The following is an 18,985-nucleotide window of genomic DNA, read 5'->3' as shown; positions in this document are numbered from 1 at the left end:
CGCAATGAATTTTTTCACTTACCATTGTGTTTTTTTATGAGAACGTGATCAAGAAAACCTGATTGAAAAATCACCACCACTTCGTGCAAACATTTTTGTGTTTTTACTTTTTTCGTTTTTTTTTTCTTAAATTTTGAGTTATGATTCTTTTATTTATTTTTTTTAAATTTTTTTGAGAGGTTTTTTTGTGTGACTATAAATCCTTCTTATCTTTGCCATTTTTGTTCCACTTTTAGAATAACTTGATCCTTTTTTTAACCTAATTCTTGTTGGGCTTTTTTTTATTTTATGTGTTTTTTCATACATTATGTATATTATAATTTGTGTTGTTTGGGTTGTGATTTTATAAAACTGGTATATAATTTGGGTTTTTTATATACAATTTATATAAGTTTGGGTTTTTAATATATATTCTTGTTTTAAAATTAAAAAAAAATAACAACAATCATAAACTTCGCTGAAGCCACCATTCGCTTGAACTACAACAGGCTCAGGATGCTTCAGCGGTGACTTCAACGAGTGTCAAGTCGGCATCCAGTCAGCACTGCATGACGCAATATTATTGGATGAATTCGGAGACTGGCTTCAGCGACAACACACAGCCTAAGTATCTTTAGTTTGAAACATGTGGTCTTAAGTTCGAGACTTGTATCACACAATAATCTATTTTTTAAAATTTTACAAAGCCTTACTGCCATATTAAAATGGATGTGTTTGAGGAGATACCGGGTCATGGGTTATAACATAACTAAACGATTTCGTGTCTCGTATTGAATTTAGAAGAGGAGACGCTAAAATAAGAAATTGCTCATATGACATTTATGTGAAGGCCTTAGAGTGATACCATGTGGAAAAATCATTTCGTTTTAATAGTATAGTAGGATTAGATTCTATACGCAATTATTGCATTAAGAAAACAATTAACTTGCTTCAAGTATGTTAGAATATCTGTAGTTTAGAGATTTCACTTTATTAAAACTACACATAAAGTTCATCAGCAATTATATTTGAACCTCCTTCATATTTCAGTGCGTTCTCGATACAAACCGAATTAAGATCTTTTGCTTCAAAAAATTTCAACTTATTTAGTAACTGAAAACCAAATAGTGTTTCATAATGTTTCAAAGTTCAATCAATACATTCACTTCTTTAATTAATAGCATCATCACGATGCATGTCATCTGATTGTAACGTTTGCTCACCGTATTCACCATGTAGTATTTGATACCGCATTACAATTGATACAAAAAATTAAGAATCATGAAGTTCATTATTGGCTTTTAATTTAGTTCCACTTTGAATTAACATCGATTATCCTTTTCTATAACTTCAAGTAACTAAAGCTTCTCTTACATATAAAAAATTGAAATCTAACGGGATTAACACTATCCGAAATTAAATTTAATTGAATTTCTAATATGACTCTAATGAAGCAACAGGTGTCCCTTAGACCTTGCTAACAGAGGCGCTGCCCTCGGGACCCCCGCAAGGGGGTGTTGCCCCTTTGGAATCCCCATGACTTAGGGGCACCCCTAAGTACCCAATAAGATTATAAATTATAATAAGATCAAATAAGTCTGCAACCGCACCTGACTTATTTAGATTCGTATTACAATTAACTTCATCAACAAGTTAATCCCTAATTACACTAAATTCACTAACAAACAGTTCAACACATATTTCCTCACGAGTGGCAGCCATTGATTTAAGAGTTAATCCTTTAATATACACTTTCAAAATTTGTCACCTCTTAGTAGAACCAGAAAAAAAATAGAATAAACGTGTCGTGTGTCTCAAAAAAAAACAATACTTACTAGTACAAGTGTTACCATTACAAATAATGCAAGATTAAGATTACAGAAATCACATTAAGTATAAAAAGCTATAGGATCTATATATAAAAATCTTGTTTATAGGATTTATATCTAGAAATCTTCTTTGAACTCTTTGATGTTTTTCTTTCATATTTGATCAATTGTCATAGCTTAGAACATGCATATCATTAATCATGGACAGCTCTAAGGGTGGGTGATGTGGGCGCTTGGCAGGGGCACATTTTTTTCGAGGGCACAAGAGTTTTAAACATTCTCGATGTTATATATATATATAATACATGAACGCTTATAATCCCACTATTTTTATAATACCCAAGCATCTTGTACCAACTTTTTTTTTAAATTTCCAAAGATTTATAGGCCTATAAAATTTGAAAAAATGTCATTACTTTAAATTAATCATAAAATTTAAATAAATAAAAAAAATGAAACAAATAGGCAAGATAACAATAGCGTCAACTTCGAACACCAACAGTCATTGTAGCATCTGCGGACAAATAGTTTTTTTTTTTTTGAATTGTAGTTATTAAAATCTTATTTACGATCCACAATGCCCCAAGAAAGACTTGACTGGATGGAGATGATAGTTATTGAGAACGGAATATTAGAGAGCACAAAATATTAAGAGTTGATTCACCAGTTTGCTATCAAGAATATTATGAGAGCTTTACAAATCCTCGGTTAGCTATTAGCCTATTCAGTATACCATAAACTCATTCTAATACCATAATTTTGCTAATTTTTGTGTTTATTACCATCACTTTATCCGTCATTTAAAAAAAATTACATTATTTAGTATGTTAAAACTTAAGGGGCATATTTTTTCCAGTTTAGTCGGGACACGTAAATTCTCCGAGCTAGTCATGTCATTAATATCAAGACTAAGAGAGTTAAATATTCCTAGTGTGAATATCAAAGAGTCCCTTTCCGATAGTATCTTTATCATTCAACAATAACAAAATTATAGAAGAAATGATGTAGTACCCTTCATAAGCCTGCGGCTGAAATTGGCCCACTATACTTAGTTTCTAGCCCACAACGCCTTTGCATTTGTTTGTTGAATCCCATAAAATAGTCCAATGTCAATTGTGCGGCTAGAAGATTGATTTGAGATCATTTTTAACTTATTCATCCTCGTATCATTTCCTTTTAGCAGCTCAAATCTCATTGATTGGGTTAACAATGTTCCAAGTTTTTCCATAATTCAGTGGAATCCTTCTCACCCGCACCTACAAAAATAGTAATAACAATGAAAAGTAGACTCTATTCTATTGAAAGAACGTTTTGGCAAATTTTGAAGTACAAGTACAATAAATGCATGAAACGGGTTGAAAATTAAATGTTAATATACTATAAACGTGCCTAAAATATAACTAGCAGTTTAATAAATAAATAAATTCAATTTATTTAATTGTAACTAGGTTTAAATGTAAATAATTAAACCGTGACTCTAGATTTTTTATTGTCTAGGTACTCCATACAGGTTGACCTAATGACAATTTTCTATGATAACAACTCAAGTACTCTTCGTAACCAAGAATTAGGCGTTCCACATTTGTATTAAGCACTTAGACATCAAGTTTAACACTTTAACTACAATATTAGGGACTTTATTGAAGATAAACAAGTAGAAATTTAATCATATGCTATACACAAAAGCAGGTGACAGATGTACTTACCAAGGCATTATGTCAGGAACAATTCAGTTACCTCCATTTGAGACATGCATGGTGTTAAAGAACGAGAATGTTAAGTATAACTCAAATTAGTTGTTGCTCATCCTGACTGTTGTTACATGTCTTGGCAATTACAAGCAAGCCGAGACAATTAGCAATTAGTTAGTTATAATTCTAGAAATATTATTAATTAATTACGCATTCCGTTTTGGTTAGTTGTTCTCCTATTTATAGCTAATGATATGATGAATAGTTGATTCCACTATCTCTCAAATCTGATTATCTGATATCCAACATGCCATGTTGCTCTAATATTTTGTAAACCAAGAATTTTAAAGAAAAACAAAATCTAGTTGATCCAAAATTCACTTAGCACCAGCCATGCAACCTGTGAGAGATTGAACCATTAGAAGGCCAAATATGGCTCGGTAGATAAAATGTTGATTACGAAGTGATGAAAGAGACAATGCTTCATTTTTGATCGGTGGAGCTAAATTTGAAAATTTTTCTTCATGCATTTTTAGGACATTGGAGGTGTATGTTAATAATAGGGCTATCCCTCTAGTGGTTATTTGCTTCAATTTATACTCTATATTTGGTTTTGTTACAGTAGAGTGTTTTTGTGCTCAATTGTGGTTTCTACCTTTCACAATGAATTAAACAATTTTCCACTATAAATTCTTAGGGTGATCCGTGTTTCTTCAGTGCTCGTGATTACTTTGTAACCCACTCAATGCTTATTGTTGAAAACATGCATATTTCCAATTCATTATAAAGCATAGATTATATAACTACACGAACTTGTTGATTAACTAGTTTTATTTTGTGTTTCATGTTATATTAAGAGTAATCGACCTAGGCTATCTAATTAATTGGATTTTTTTTTAAAGAGGGGCCAAAATACAAGGGTAAATCACAAGGGGGGCTGGAATTATTTTTTTTTCAAAAGAGGGGTCACCTCCATTTGTAATGGCGGGGAGTTTTATACATGATAGGGGTGTCAGGTGAGTGTCAGGTACGAGGTTATGCCCTCCATTTGTAATGGCGGTGAGTTTGAAAAAGTGGTCTCCCCTCCATTTGTAATGGCGTGGACTGCAAAAAGGTACTCCCCTCCTTTTGTAATGGCGGGCAGTATGAAAAAGGTATCTCCCCTCCATTTGTAATGGAGGGGAGTCTAAAATAAAGTACAGTTCCTTTTAAAGCACATTTACATCGAGACATCTACCATATTTATTTATACCAACCGTTTCATTTCTTACTGCATGCACATTAAATATTTTCTGCATGCACCAACCTTCATCCAACATTTAATCTATATATTTACATGCTTTGGACAACCATACCATCACAACCATCTCATAATTTTTGTTCTTTGATTATTTTCCTCCAAAGCCAGCAACCTACATGCTTTGTTTATTTTCCTCCAAAGCCAGCAATCACATATTTTTTTAGATCATAACCAAAACCAAAAATGTTTTCTCCGTTTTTTGTTCAGCTATTTTGGGGTGGTGAGGTATCATACGAAAACGGAGTTATTTCGTGTGATAATTATACTAGAAACACTACCGTTATTATTCAATAAAAACTTTCATATGTTGAATTTTTGGATTTGATTTATCTCCATCTTAAGGTTCAAAAAGAATTTTACAGTTTAAAATTGAAGTTATATTATACTCATCTAGGCTATTCTCAATCATCCGAAATATTTAGCGACCCTAGTCTCGAAGTGTTGTATTTTTTAGCGGTCAACGAGGGTAACTTTCACCCTAACATTTACGCTCATATTGAGCCAATGGTGCCATTCACACAATCCAGTTGTATGGATCTCATGCGTGGTTTTTCTTCTGTGTATGAGCCCCCCCAACAAACAGCTCATTCTTATAATGGGTTTATGAACCCACATGAACTTGAAGCCGGCCCATCTTCCAACGTTCATGACATGGCTAACGCCGATGTTGACTTTGAATTTGAATCTGAATCCGAATCAGATGTTGAGCAAGCCAGTGATGAAGAATCAGAACCAGATCCGTCATCGGTAGAAACCACAGACGATGATGATGAAATCGTTCATGAATTTATTACACAATATAACTCTACAAATATACAACCAAACTCAACCGGTGGAAACGATTACACCGTTGAGTACCTTAAAAAAATTGCACATGTGGTAAGTGGCAAATGGAAAGATTTCCTTGCTCACATGCTATCGCGGTTTGTCATAATAGTGGTGATTCTCTCGATAGCATTATTAATCAATTTTACACAATTGGTGCCTACAAAGCACAATATGATGGTGAGTTTTTCCCATTAGCTCACCCTGATTATTGGACAGACCCGAGTTGGAGAATTAAAGAAGACACATCAAAACTTACCACATCACGTGGTAGAAGGAAGTCAAGAAGAATTCATAACGAGATGGAGTTCGACATCAAGACCAACCTAGAACATTTAGATGTGGAATATGTAAACAAGTGGGTCATAAAAGGAACGCTTGTCGGTCATTATACCGGTGACTATAATGTTATGTGTTAACTCTTTTTCAATGTACTTCCTTTTTAATTTTTTAATGTAACTTTATCATTAATCGAGCAAAGTTGGGTTTGAGATTTTGCAAGCAATTTTTTTTAAATAATATTACAAAGGTTACATTCCTAAAAACAAAAATTACACAATAATACTTAGCATAAAACCACAAGTTCGTTTATATGTAATTAATCATGTATATGCTTGTTTCCTTCATGAGTGCCACACCATTTATTATTAACGCCTGCATTTGGCCGTTTGCCTTTTCGTTTAGCTAAGGGGAGGGAACCGGTCAAGGCTACATCTTCATTGTCATCGTCATCTTCATCATCCTCGTCTTCATCTTCAACCCCGCCCTCCTTGTTTAAGTCAAAATTTATGTCTCTGCCATCTACAACTTGTGGCCTGGTTGGTCTTGTATTTTGGTTTTGATGAAACCTAAACCCTGATGAGGTATCCACGTTGGGGTAGAAGGGCATTTGGAGTAAAGGACTTAAAAAATCTTGTTGAATCGATGGGATAAAGTTTGTTGAAGACCCCCCTATTTGCATATCGTCAAGGTCAAATGGCGAGGAAAACATATCATAACTTGCCATAATTAATTGTGAAGACTGCCCGAGCGGATTACTTTGGGATAGACTAAGATGCGGGCTGCTCATACAACTCACATGTGGGCTGCCCATATGACTCGTATGCAGTGGGCTGCTCATATGACTCGTATGTGGGCTGCTCATACGACTCGTATGTGGGCTGCTTATATGACTCGTAGATATGCCACTCATTTGCTCCCCCGGGTTCGGTTGCTCTACATTAACTCCACGACCCCTTACATGTCTTCTCCGGATTCGTTGGGGGATAGGGAGCACCTGACGACCAATATTTTGGGTCTCATGAGTCGGATAATAACTCATATGATCACCTAAGCTAGCGTACCCCATGTAATGACCGACCAACTCTCTCACTGGATTTTCATTTGACGTTTGATGCACCTGGCTCAATCCTTCCATCTGCATTTAACTTAGTATTATATTTATTATTTAAATATATAAATTAATAGCATGCAATTTAAAAGAAATTAATAAATTAAATATTAACAAATTTTCACATACCAACATCATAACCCTCCCCCCATCATTTGGATACTCTCGCGGGTTTTGGTAACTACGTGTCGGATTAGCCGTGTATAAAACTGTATGAGACTTAAACCACTGCATGTACTCTGGGCTCGCAGCGACCGAAGTCCACTCAACTTGAGTGACAGTCGTGTGATTACGAGCCATCCATGAGTTAATATACTTTTGATGTTCGTTTAACCAGTCGCCACTCCGACCACCCGCACGACTAATGTTGTGGAGTTTCTTATGTTCATCAACATTCAAAAGTGTATTCATAGGGATTGGTTGAAACATGCCAAATTATCTCAAAACCCTACTAGGAATATGGGGTTCGACAATTTCCCAACAAATGAGATACGTCTCACTCCTCCAACATTGTTCACCATTTCTACAAATTTGGGGAAGTCTATGAAGGTCATCATCGTATGGCTTCCACATGAATTGAAACTCCGAATAAGAATTGAACTCCGAACGGTAGGCACTAAGTACGTGTGATGAAGCTTCAAGAAACGTCAAAGGACCTTGCCATCTTTGGAAAAAAAATTATTTAAACAACTAAATTATATTAATAACACTTTGTAATTTTTTCATATATTTTTCTACAACAATATACAAAAATATAACGCATACCGTGAAGCTAATGGTTTATTCCAATCAGTTTGGCGTAACTGTTTTGGAGCTGTGCTAGGAAATCTTTCCCATGCCTATAACTGCAACAAAAAAACTCCATCGGCAATCTCATTCGTATTAATATTGGTGGCTTTACAAAGACTTCTATATAAACAAGATAAAACAACGCTACCCCAGCTAAGCTCGCCGCATGCAGCTAAATCTTGTAGGTGATTTAAATATTTAACATGCACCCAGTTGCTTGAATTTTCAGGAAATAGTTGACCACCAATTAAAAGAATTATAATCGTTCTTGCTTGCTGGAGACATTGTAATTCTGATGGATTTTCTGGAAATTGTACTACCATTAAACATTTTAGAATAAAAGGCATATTTATTTTTTGCCCACTTATGCCCGTACCATTTTCTAGTCGAATACCGGTTAAAGAAAAAAAAGATTCCTGGATTTCTTCAACGTTCCAGTGATGATCATTACCACATACGGCATTACCGTCAACCCGCAAACCACACAAAACTTCTACATCTTGTAAGGTTACTGTTACCTCCCCAAATGGCATGTGAAATGTGTGTGTTTCTGGCCGCCATCTTTCAACGAGTGCTGATATTAGAGCATTGTCAATCCTACGGTGGTCACACTCCAATACACCAGCGAAACCGGCCATACGAATATAATGCAACACGTTCTCCGTAATTGGATTTCTATGAATGTAACCCCATAATTTTTCATCACCGCGTCTAACTCTTAAAAACCCGCTTTTCGGTACGTCTTTTGGTTGTTGAAACACGTAATCTGCTCTGTGGTTACCACTTAAAAACAACAAGTCGTCTTCCAAAGGTCCGGAAGTAAAATGTCTTTCCATATTTATATGTAATTTGGCGGGAAATATAGGAGTGAAAATTGGAAGAGAAAATGAAAATCTTGAAGTGTGAAAAACCTTACAAAATCTTATTGATTAGTTGAGTTGTGTAATCTGATGAATTGTCTTCAATTTTATGGTTGAGGTTAGGTGGGATGGTGGATCAATAAATATTGTGTTAATTGAAGTGTATCTGAAACTGAGTGTGTATATTAAAAGGAAGTGTGTTCCCAACGTTTATTTTAGACTCCCCTCCGTTACAAATGGAGGGGAGATACCTTTTTCATACTGCCCGCCATTACAAAAGGAGGGGAGTACCTTTTTGCAGTCCACGCCATTACAAATGGAGGGGAGACCACTTTTTCAAACTCACCGCCATTACAAATGGAGGGCATAACCTTGTACCTGACACTCACCTGACACCCTATCACGTATAAAACTCCCCGCCATTACGAATGGAGGTAACCCCTCTTTTGAAAAAAAAAATAATTCCAGCCCCCCTTGTGATTTACCCTTGTATTTTGGCCCCTCTTTCAAAAAAAAAATCAATTAATTGTGCGCTAAAAGGATTGCTACTGACATGTCTCAGTTTGGGTTAAGTCGACGTACAGTTGGAGTTGGGCTTAATTAAGACCCATTGGGAGTTGGATGGATTGGGTCTCGTATATTCGGGAGAATGAAGAGGAGCGTAAGAGAAGTCGGTCAATTTCGTCTTATCCTCTTCAAAGGATCATTAAAGTCTAATATTGTAAAATTTAAATCATGATTCTCATTTGAATGTAAATGTGATTACAAATTAACTAGTATTTATAGACAAGCAAACATATACGCTATGCTAAACATATACGGGAACATATACATATACGCTAGTTATCAACAGTACCCCCCCCCCCTCCCCCGGGGAAGTTGGAGGTGTTTCAACTCCAACTTGAAGATAACTTGAAAAAATGGAGATGAAGGTTGATGATGAACAATGATGAACCTATAATTTGGGCGTATAAGTGTGATGGGCGTATAATATATACGCTGAAAATATGATCGCCGGAAAAACGAAAAGTGTAGGACATTATGAATGTCGCTGGGAAATTCGGTTGCAGTCGGAGCTCGATTGAATGATTACTGGAAAAATTTATTTTGGTGCTGGTTAAATTGTTACAACCGGATAACAATGTTTCTCGCAAGAATTCATGTGGCCGGAAAAACAATTCCCACCTGAAATGTCGCCGAAGAAGTTTGTTAGTTGTCAGAATAACGGTTATTACACTGGAAAAGCGTTTTTATGCCGAAAATTTCAAATCGAACACAGATTTGAACACGATAACATTCATACATCAATCCTAAACAATCAAAGATGTCAAACAACAACCGATTAACATCCGAATCGATTGAAATTCAATCTAAAGAACAAGAACTCAATCGATTGAATAATAAAGATGAAAGATGAATCAACGAAATCACCAGATTTCGATGATGAATTATGACTAATAAAATGAAAATTCAAACCAAAGAGGATCAAATGAGGTTAAATCGATTCAACGAACCAAAATGAAAGATAAATCAACAAAATCGGAATAGATTTCATTGATTAAGGTGATTACGACATTCAAACAGAAATCGGAATGAACGAAGTGAATTTGATTCAATGAATCGAGAAAATGATGAAGATGATAAGATGATCACAAAGGAATGAGATCAAATGATGAAGATGATCACACATATATGTGATCAATGGATAGGAACCGAGATCGAATGATAAAGATGATGAATCGAAGATGATGCGGAAGTGGATGAAGATGATGCGGAATCGGATTGAGCAAGATGCTCTGATACCATGTAAAATTCTAATCATGATTCTCATTCGAATGTAAACGTGATTACAAACTAGTATTTATAGACAAGCAAACATATACGCTACACTAAACATATACGGAAACATATAAATATACGCTAGTTATCAACAAATATCTATCATCATTTTCTGGTCTCTTTGCATCTAACTATGATCATTTTCACAATTCTGACATGATCTTCATTTTAAGATTAGTACGGTGGGAGTCTTATATATGAGTGGTTACCTGTTCCTCTATTGATTGGTATTTTGTATCTTGTCGATTGAATTTGTTCTTGTTTCTTTAAATTTAGAATTGTAAAACTATGTTTGAAGTAATAAGAGTCAAAATTGTGGTTTCATCACACTTATCTAGTTATCTTAATGCACCTAAGTTAACAAATTGCAGAGATTATTCCTCCATCGTGGTTGTATAGACAAGATTTAATAAATCAACGTCTTATTATTAGTGGTGAGTGATTTCATAAGAAGATATTTTAGTATCTGGTTTTGCAACGTACCTAGTTGATACTAGTATGAGCTTCTTTGATAAGGTTGTTTTTACCTATATTAACATCTAATCAAGTAAAAACTGCAGATTTCTTGACTATGAGTAAAAAACTTACAAAATCAGATCGAGGGGAAGAGGGAGGAGAGAGTTATGTTTTTGATGTGTACGAGTGTGGGAGAGAAAGAATGGTTTCTATTGGTTGGGAAGTGTCATGTGACGCCAAAAAACACCAACAAATGCATAACCATTAAGTTATATATGTGGCTCAACTATAGTGTGTATAAGAGAAAAAAAAAGTTTCTCAAAACCGGTGTTAAAAATCAAAGGTCTTTGGTTCAGAGTATTTTTTATCACACGAAAAAAAAAAGGTGGCGTGCTAGATACCATTGTGTTTTAGCACCATTTCTGAAAACCGTATACAAGTCCTTCTAGTTGGATCATTTAATGCAGTTAATTCTACTGTTCATAAAAAAGTCGTTACTTCACAAAAGAATATATATATTTTTTCATCGTTATAATGGATCCAAATTATAGAAGGGTTTATCGATCAATAACAATAACAACCTAAGAGATGGAACTATAAGATATATTATTCATTCTGAAGACCGCCTAATTTCATTTAGTTTCCAGTTTCATCTCTACATGCTACTTGATATAAAATTGCTTAAGATTAATATAAACGCCAAGAACAAGCAATGTTAACACTTCATTGCGCCTTAAATGTTTACGTATGTTATAGGTAAGATTATAACGATCGATGAATGAATTCATTTTCGCTTGAGGAAACAGTCATCCACTTTGTTGGCTTAGCCTTCCCAGAGTGAAGTCAAGATTTGGCATCATGTTTGAATTTGGAGACTTGTTCCAAGTATTATTTTCCAACATCTTATGCTTTTGCGTCAAGCTTAACCATGCCTTATGTTCATCAGGCTATAGAAAAAGAGAAATAAATGATTACCAACAATTAAAAATGTTGGTATATATGCGCATATTCACATAAGATGAAAGTAGTACACATATTCATACCTTTGTATCGATTCCTTGAAGTGTAGAACAATTTCGAGTGTATTCGGAGAAGTTAGAATATGACTCCATTGACAATGACCACGATCCTCTACTTTAAAATTTAGGTTTGATAACAGGCAATGACAAGACATCATGTAAAGATATAATTGGAAATAAAAAATGTCACGTCCTCATGTCCTTTTATTTGTGTCTCATGATTATATGCTAATGATAAATACTTAAATCCTACATTAAGATGATAAAATTGAAGTATATATTCAAGCGCTTCAAATAGTGTGGAATTACATGTTTCTAAAATGAAACTACAAAACCACATGTGTGTATCTACGTCAGGCTGATATAGTTGATGGTTATCAATTGCCGTCCAAAAATAATTAGGTCAAAAAAGGCTAGCCAATGTCTTTTAATATTCTACCTAACTTGATAAAAAAAAGAAAAAAACTGAGAGAAATTAACTTATATACCCTGGCCTGCTTCGAGTGGGTACACGAATTTAGTTTTCTAGAAGTATAATAATATAAACGTAGTTCGTCTTCTAATCCAACGTTGGATCTTAAGGTCTCTAGTTTGAAATCTAACTAAAAAAAGTATAATATACGCATGGATCGATACATGTCCTCCAAATATCCCTCTATAACATTAGTGACTTAATTTTTTGTGACGTTTTATGTTGATTAGTTTTCCTCAAGATCATCTAGATATATATATATATTAACATGTAACCCTGGCGTATTGTATAGAATAACAGTTATATCATAACTAAAAGATTTTGAAACTTTAACCACAATGTTTCTATATATTATACTATTAAAGAATAGTACTACATAAAATTCCCCCATCCCTTTTTTATTTTCACTGTCAATATAGAAAGACAAGATCCTTGCTAGATCAAGACAATATTCATCAGCCAACAAACATCATATCCATTTATGTTTTCTGCCCTTCACTTATTAGATGCCTTTCTAAGTCAATTTGGCATCATATCCTCTATAAGTTCAAATAAGTAATGATGGTGAACAAACGACATACCCTCTTAATGCTCCAAAATAATTATCCACCAATTTTAGCATATGAAATTAATGTCTTTTTAAATAATACATACATATAAGGAATTTACAATAAATACAATTTAGTTATAAAATAGAGTTCAGTTAAAGTAGATAAATAATGAATTATTTCGAAATTGAATTTTTTTAGGATAAATTATATATAACATAAATGGGAGATAAGTTGTTTTGGACAAGTAGGGTGTAACAGAAACTGAGAAAGGAATAAAACTTAGATTAAGACATACAAAGCAGCAAGTATGTAGCATGTACCGATCATGGCACTCATTAACCTTTCGGGTGTTTCTAGTACTGTAGTTGTTGGTGATCCGTGAAGAGAATGATCGTATAGGTACGGGTTAGAGGAGTTGGTATCAACAAATTTTAAGATACCCCCATCCATGTCAAATATTGTTTTTGGAGTCACTGAATTTATCATATCCCTATCCGCAAGTCCAGCTGCAAACACATGATATGCAAAGTATCTATCAATTTTATGTAGCTTATCAGACAAAGAGACCGACCAACAGACGGACAGTAATAATTCGAATTGGATCATATGTGTTAATCTTATATATATGGAAAATTTCCAATCCACTAGATCTGTCATTACAATTAAGGAAAAATGTGATGTCTGGGGGTCCTTCATTATAGAAAGAAAAGATCCAGATCTTGTACCTGGTCCTTTGTCAGTGATCTTCACCGTTCTATACATCTGCATGATTATATCAGACAAACATGTGAGTCAACCGTACACAAAACACTCAGACTGTCGTTTTGGCCGGAAAAGTCGAACTTTGCAAATTATTGTTCAGAAAGGCTGTCTGGCCAGTAATTACCGGACGACTGTTATGACCATAGACAGTCTAACTTTAAATTTTGATAAAAACGACCATTGGCCATACGTCTATCCTCACATTAAAATTTAACCAAAATACAGTATTAAAAGGACATCCTTATGTGTTGTCAGTGTTCTCTTTTGGATTGTCACTACTTTTCGACGAAAAGGTCAACTATCTTGTTTCACCAGACATGATGATACTCATTTCGAGATCTTGTACATAAATTAGGTAAGGAAGATATATAACCACCTGTAGATGACTCTTCACATGAGCAAGAGTTAGATCCTTCACACTCATCAACTCCAGAACTGATTTAGGGGTTGCTCCTGCCACATTTTATAAAAATAATAAACTAAAATATACTAAATTCATTTTTACAAGCTTTATGAAGAAACAAATTATGGGTACATATGACCATATGTGAATTTTAAAAAAACATACTTTCATGGCCACCAAGGAGCTGAACCGCATGGACGAAGTGCGTGTGTAGAGTCGAAGTCCATCTCATACGAGGAGCTCGACCGACCCTTCTAACACGGCTACTCATCTTAAACTCCTGACCGTATATTTGAGGCGGACGATAACGTTGATTTCCAAAATGATAAAGGGTAGTTTTTTGTAGTTGCAAAGGTATTATTGGGTGATTAGGGACAAAACCTCTGATGTCTACTGCCGGTGGCTGGTAATGTTGATAGTTGGACACGATATTTAAGCCGTTTTCAAGGCTTAAATTGCTGCCGCTGCTGTTGGAATCAGCGGTGGTAGAGCTGCAGCTTGATCTCTTGATACAATCAGCAGCCGGAGGGCTGATCTTTAAGGATAGATCAGGCATAGTTGTGGCTGCAATATCACTTGTCATTGGAGTAGTTCTTGAGATCAGAAACATGAAGTTGAATAAAATCTAACAAATGATTAAGATAAAAGACAGAGACTTGTGGTGTTTGAGAGAAGTTTTTTGAGTTGTGATTATATCATGAATGCCTTATGATTAATCTTTGCGTGAGAGAGAGAGTGTGTGTGTGTAGGCTTCTAGCTTTACAGGATCAGGTTATGTTACAAGTTTGAGAACAAATTGGTGAAAGGATGGCTTTTTGTATATGAAATGAACATAAAAGAAACGTTTTACATACGTAAAGTTATTTATTTAGGCCACCTGTAGCGGACGATAAGTGGGCGAGCCAGGCTACAACTCCCCCACCCCCCCACCCCCGGCGATATGTGGGGCGAAATGGGGGAGGGACGAGAACATTTTGTCGCCGGTTTGCGGTGTAAAATAATAATAAAATATTAAGAAGACAGGTGGTAAACGGTTAAATTTAAAAACAAAACAAATTTAATTTAAATAATTTATATATACATATACCCTTCTTCTCCATACTTGGGGTGTTCACGAGCCGAACTGAGCTCGAACCAGAGCTGGCTCGGGCTCGGCTCGAATTTTGATCCAGTTGGCTCGGCTCGAGCTCGAAATCTAAATCGAGCTGAAAACCTGAGCTCGAGTTCGACTCGGTTTTAAAACGAGCCAGCTCGGCTCGATTTCGAATTGGCTCGAAATACAAAAAAAATATTGCAATTTTTAAGCTTAATAACTTAACTTAACATATACTTCCTCCGTCCCATTATAAGTGTCATAGTTTGACTTTTCAAGTTTTTCTTTTGCAACCTTTACCGTAATATTTTTGTTCGTGTCATAAAATACTTGACGAAAATTATATCAATGTAAAATACATTTAAAACCCAATCCATTCATATATTTTACATCAAGTATTATATAACACAAACAAAAATATTGTCGGTCAAAGTTAAACAAGAAAGACTTGAAAAATCAAACTAAGATACTTATAATGGTACGGATGGAGTAATATTTAATTTAATAAACCATATGCAAAAAAGGTTCAGCCAAATAGATAAATGTCCAAATCAAGTCCATATATAGGAGATAAATATATGAAAATTAATATATACATATATATACATTATTAGTTATATATATATATATATATAACCACCGAGCCACGAGCCAAGCCGACCATGGCTCGGGCTCGGCTCGTTTCGAAACCGAGCCGAGCCGAGACGTTTTTGTTCGAGCTTTTTTCGAGCTGAGCTTTTTTCGAGCGAACCACGAGCCGCGAGCTTTTTGAACAGCCCTACTCAATACCCATATCCATTTCATACACTACACATAACCAAATTCTTCAAAAATACAACCAAAATGAATCCTAGAAACACCCCGAACCAACCGAAACACCCATTCCCTCCTTTCGAAACCCATGCCGTGAAACTCACCGCTACCATGAGAGAAACCATCAAACAGCACGAAAAGATTGTCGTGGAACTCACCGCTACCATGAAAGAAACCAACAAACAACACGAAAAGATTGTCGCTATGTTGAAACTGCGGGAAATGAGTAAAGAATACGAATCCCTCAAAGCGGTCGGGTTACACGAACATGCCGCATTATTGCAACGACGACGAATTGAAAAAATGCGCGAATTTTTATGGATATTAGTTTTTTTTGTTATGTATTTTTTTAATGTTTCTTTTTTAATTATAATGTATTTTTATCTAACTATTTAATTTAATGAGTTTTCATTTGTTTAGTTTAATTATTAAAAGAAAATAATAAAAAATGGTGACGTGGCACTGGAGGGGCTACAACACTATTACACTAAAAAACAAACTCCTATCCTTTGCTGATAGGGCGCCACGTGTCACAATTCGTCCAATTTGTAGCCCCTCCACTACGCATAGCCTTAATGGAAAATGAGAAAATTGTTTATTTTGACAAGCCTTATTCCAAAAATGTCTATATATAGAAATCTCAGTGGTTCAATAATGTTCATTCCAAAACTCATCGGGTCACCTACTTATTCTACATTATTAACCGAACGCCACGTGTACAAGAGCTTACAAGAAAGATTGAAGATGTGTTTAGTTTTGAGTTGGATGTTTTTTGTGTTGTATTTAATTTCAAAATGACCTAAGTTATAAAGGTCATTATTGTGTTTATGTAATACTAAGAGCTATGAAAATGGACTTTGGTTGTTACATGCACTATGCTTGCAATTTTTGTTGATGTTATGTGTGTTATAATAAGAAGAGAACAATATTTGTAACATTAATTAGTAGTTTGTTTGTTGCGAGCTCGGTTACGATATTCTAATATTTTGCAAAATCCCATGTGTAGTAGTGTTTTTTTCGTTTATTTAGTAAAAACAATGTGTGACAGTGTTTTTTTTTTTAGCATACCGGTAAAACGAGTCGCAACGAGTAGATTTAAACTAGCCAAGACGAGTTAGTTACTAATTAACTACTTGTATAAGGAATATAAACAAGGTAAACTAGCAACGACGAGTTAACTACATATAAACTACTCGTATGGGTAATGTAACTCAGGTAAACTTATCAGTATGAGTTAATTACTAATAAAATACTCGTATCGGGAATGTAAACTAGTCACGACGAGTTAACTACATATAAACTACTCGTATGAGTAAAGTAAAGCAGGTAAACTTATCGAGACGAGTTAATTATTAATAAAATACTCGTATGGTGAATGTAAACTAGTCGTTGACCAAGATCTACTCGTAACGACAAGTTGACCTATCAAACTAACCATTTCGATTAGTATTTTGTAAAACTAACCGGTTTGATGTATTTGGTAAATAAACGCATCGTCGTGGTTAGTTTAATAAACTAGTCGTGTCTCGTAAAGTTTTAAAATATACTCGTCACGACTAAAGGGTTTCTTATTAACTCATGGGCGTTGATTACGAGGCTTGAAACTTATTAATCGTTACGAGTAGATTATTAGTGAAACTGGTCGTTATAGTTAGTTTATGGACACGTGACAAGTTTTAACTAGTTACACAAACTACTCGTGTGCAATCATAAACTATACGACGCGAATAGTTTATAATACCTATTTTGGGAATTTGTTGGAAATGACACCTAAAACCTGAAAAACGTATTCATAAACGCTTATTTTGGGTATTTTTCCTATAAGAAATTAAAGTTTTACGTACGTAAAGTTATTTATTTAAGGGAAAATGACCAAATTGTTCATTTTGACCAGCCTTATTCCAAAAATGTTCATAGAAATCTCACCGGTACAATCATGTCTATTCCAAAACTTATCGGGCTGCCTACTTAGATTATGTTTGTTTTTACTTAAAAGGTCTGCAAAAGGCTTATGTCTACGGCCGCGTACCGTTGACATCGATCACCTACCTTTAGACATCGATTAACCGTCGGCCACCACCACCACCACCGTTGACCACCACCATTGCCGACCACCATCACCGTCCATCACCATCACCCACCATTCTCCACCGTTCACCACCTACCACCATCGTCTACCACCAATCGTCCACCACTACCACTCACTACCACAGTTCGTACACCACTACCAATTATTTTAGCAGTTTACATGTGTTAAAAAACAAAAAGTCTTCTTCTTGCAAACTACATAAGTTTGGTTCACATCTTCTTTTACAGATGTCTGCAGATATGATCTGCAGACTGCAGACATTTTACCTCTATAAAAACAAACAACACTTTATTCTACATTAGTAACCCAAACGCCACGTGTACAATAGCTTACAAGAATGTTTCCCAACGGCCACCCGGTTTTCCGACACCTGACAGATACGTTTATGGCAGCCGCCTAGTTCAGTTACAAAATCTAGTTGCCACCTTGTTATTGGGATACGTTCCAGGAGCCTTGTTTTGTTCCAAGCGCCTTGTTGTATTCTAGGCCCAAATGATAAAACCCACTTTACTTTCCTTTTGTTGGCCCAATAATTGTACGATCAATTTGTGTTTACTTGTATAACAGCCCCTGCCCAGCTTTCGCACGTGCCAAATGTTTCCTTCTGCATGGAATATTATTCTCTGACGGAAAATGTCAAATAAGGTGTGGCCCCACGCCCTCCCCAATATAGGCTACGCCATAGCTCAAATTTATTCATTTTCAATCCCGTAAGTTGTCCGGACCTTCCACGTGCTTCCTCCTTCTCAGTATTTTCTTAATATTCACCATAATAACTTCAAAATGCTCGTTTAAGCCCCCGTTAGTTACCTACACGTACAAAGC

At 35.2% G+C, this 18,985-nt stretch overlaps 1 protein-coding gene across 1 annotated transcript; it reads right to left on the bottom strand.

Moving 5' to 3' along the window:
- Window positions 1–11,764: 11,764 nt before the first annotated feature.
- On the bottom strand, window positions 11,765–14,776 carry LOC143578914 (putative transcription factor KAN4). Its single transcript, XM_077062363.1, has 6 exons — window positions 14,331–14,776; window positions 14,139–14,215; window positions 13,726–13,762; window positions 13,398–13,506; window positions 12,002–12,095; window positions 11,765–11,905 (listed from the first exon to the last, which is right to left on the bottom strand). The coding sequence occupies exons 1-6, from the start codon at window positions 14,773–14,775 to the stop codon at window positions 11,765–11,767; spliced, it is 903 nt and encodes a 300-aa protein (XP_076918478.1). The 5' UTR covers window position 14,776.
- Window positions 14,777–18,985: the final 4,209 nt, after the last annotated feature.

The sequence above is a fragment of the Bidens hawaiensis genome, unplaced genomic scaffold (genome assembly GCF_021521415.1).
Source record: "Bidens hawaiensis isolate Kalapana, Puna unplaced genomic scaffold, B.hawaiensis_p1.1 tig00029390_1, whole genome shotgun sequence".
NCBI classification, from domain to species: Eukaryota; Viridiplantae; Streptophyta; class Magnoliopsida; order Asterales; family Asteraceae; genus Bidens; species Bidens hawaiensis.
This window is presented reverse-complemented; position numbering and strand designations above follow the sequence as displayed.

Coding starts and splice junctions, on each gene's coding strand:
- LOC143578914 (XM_077062363.1), bottom strand. CDS start 14,775: ATGTTTCTGATCTCAAGAACTACTCCAATGACAAGTGATATTGCAGCC. Junction 13,763..14,138: donor ATGTGAAGAGTCATCTACAG/GTGGTTATATAT, acceptor ATAATCATGCAG/ATGTATAGAACGGTGAAGAT. Junction 11,906..12,001: donor TTCAAGGAATCGATACAAAG/GTATGAATATGT, acceptor CTTTTTCTATAG/CCTGATGAACATAAGGCATG.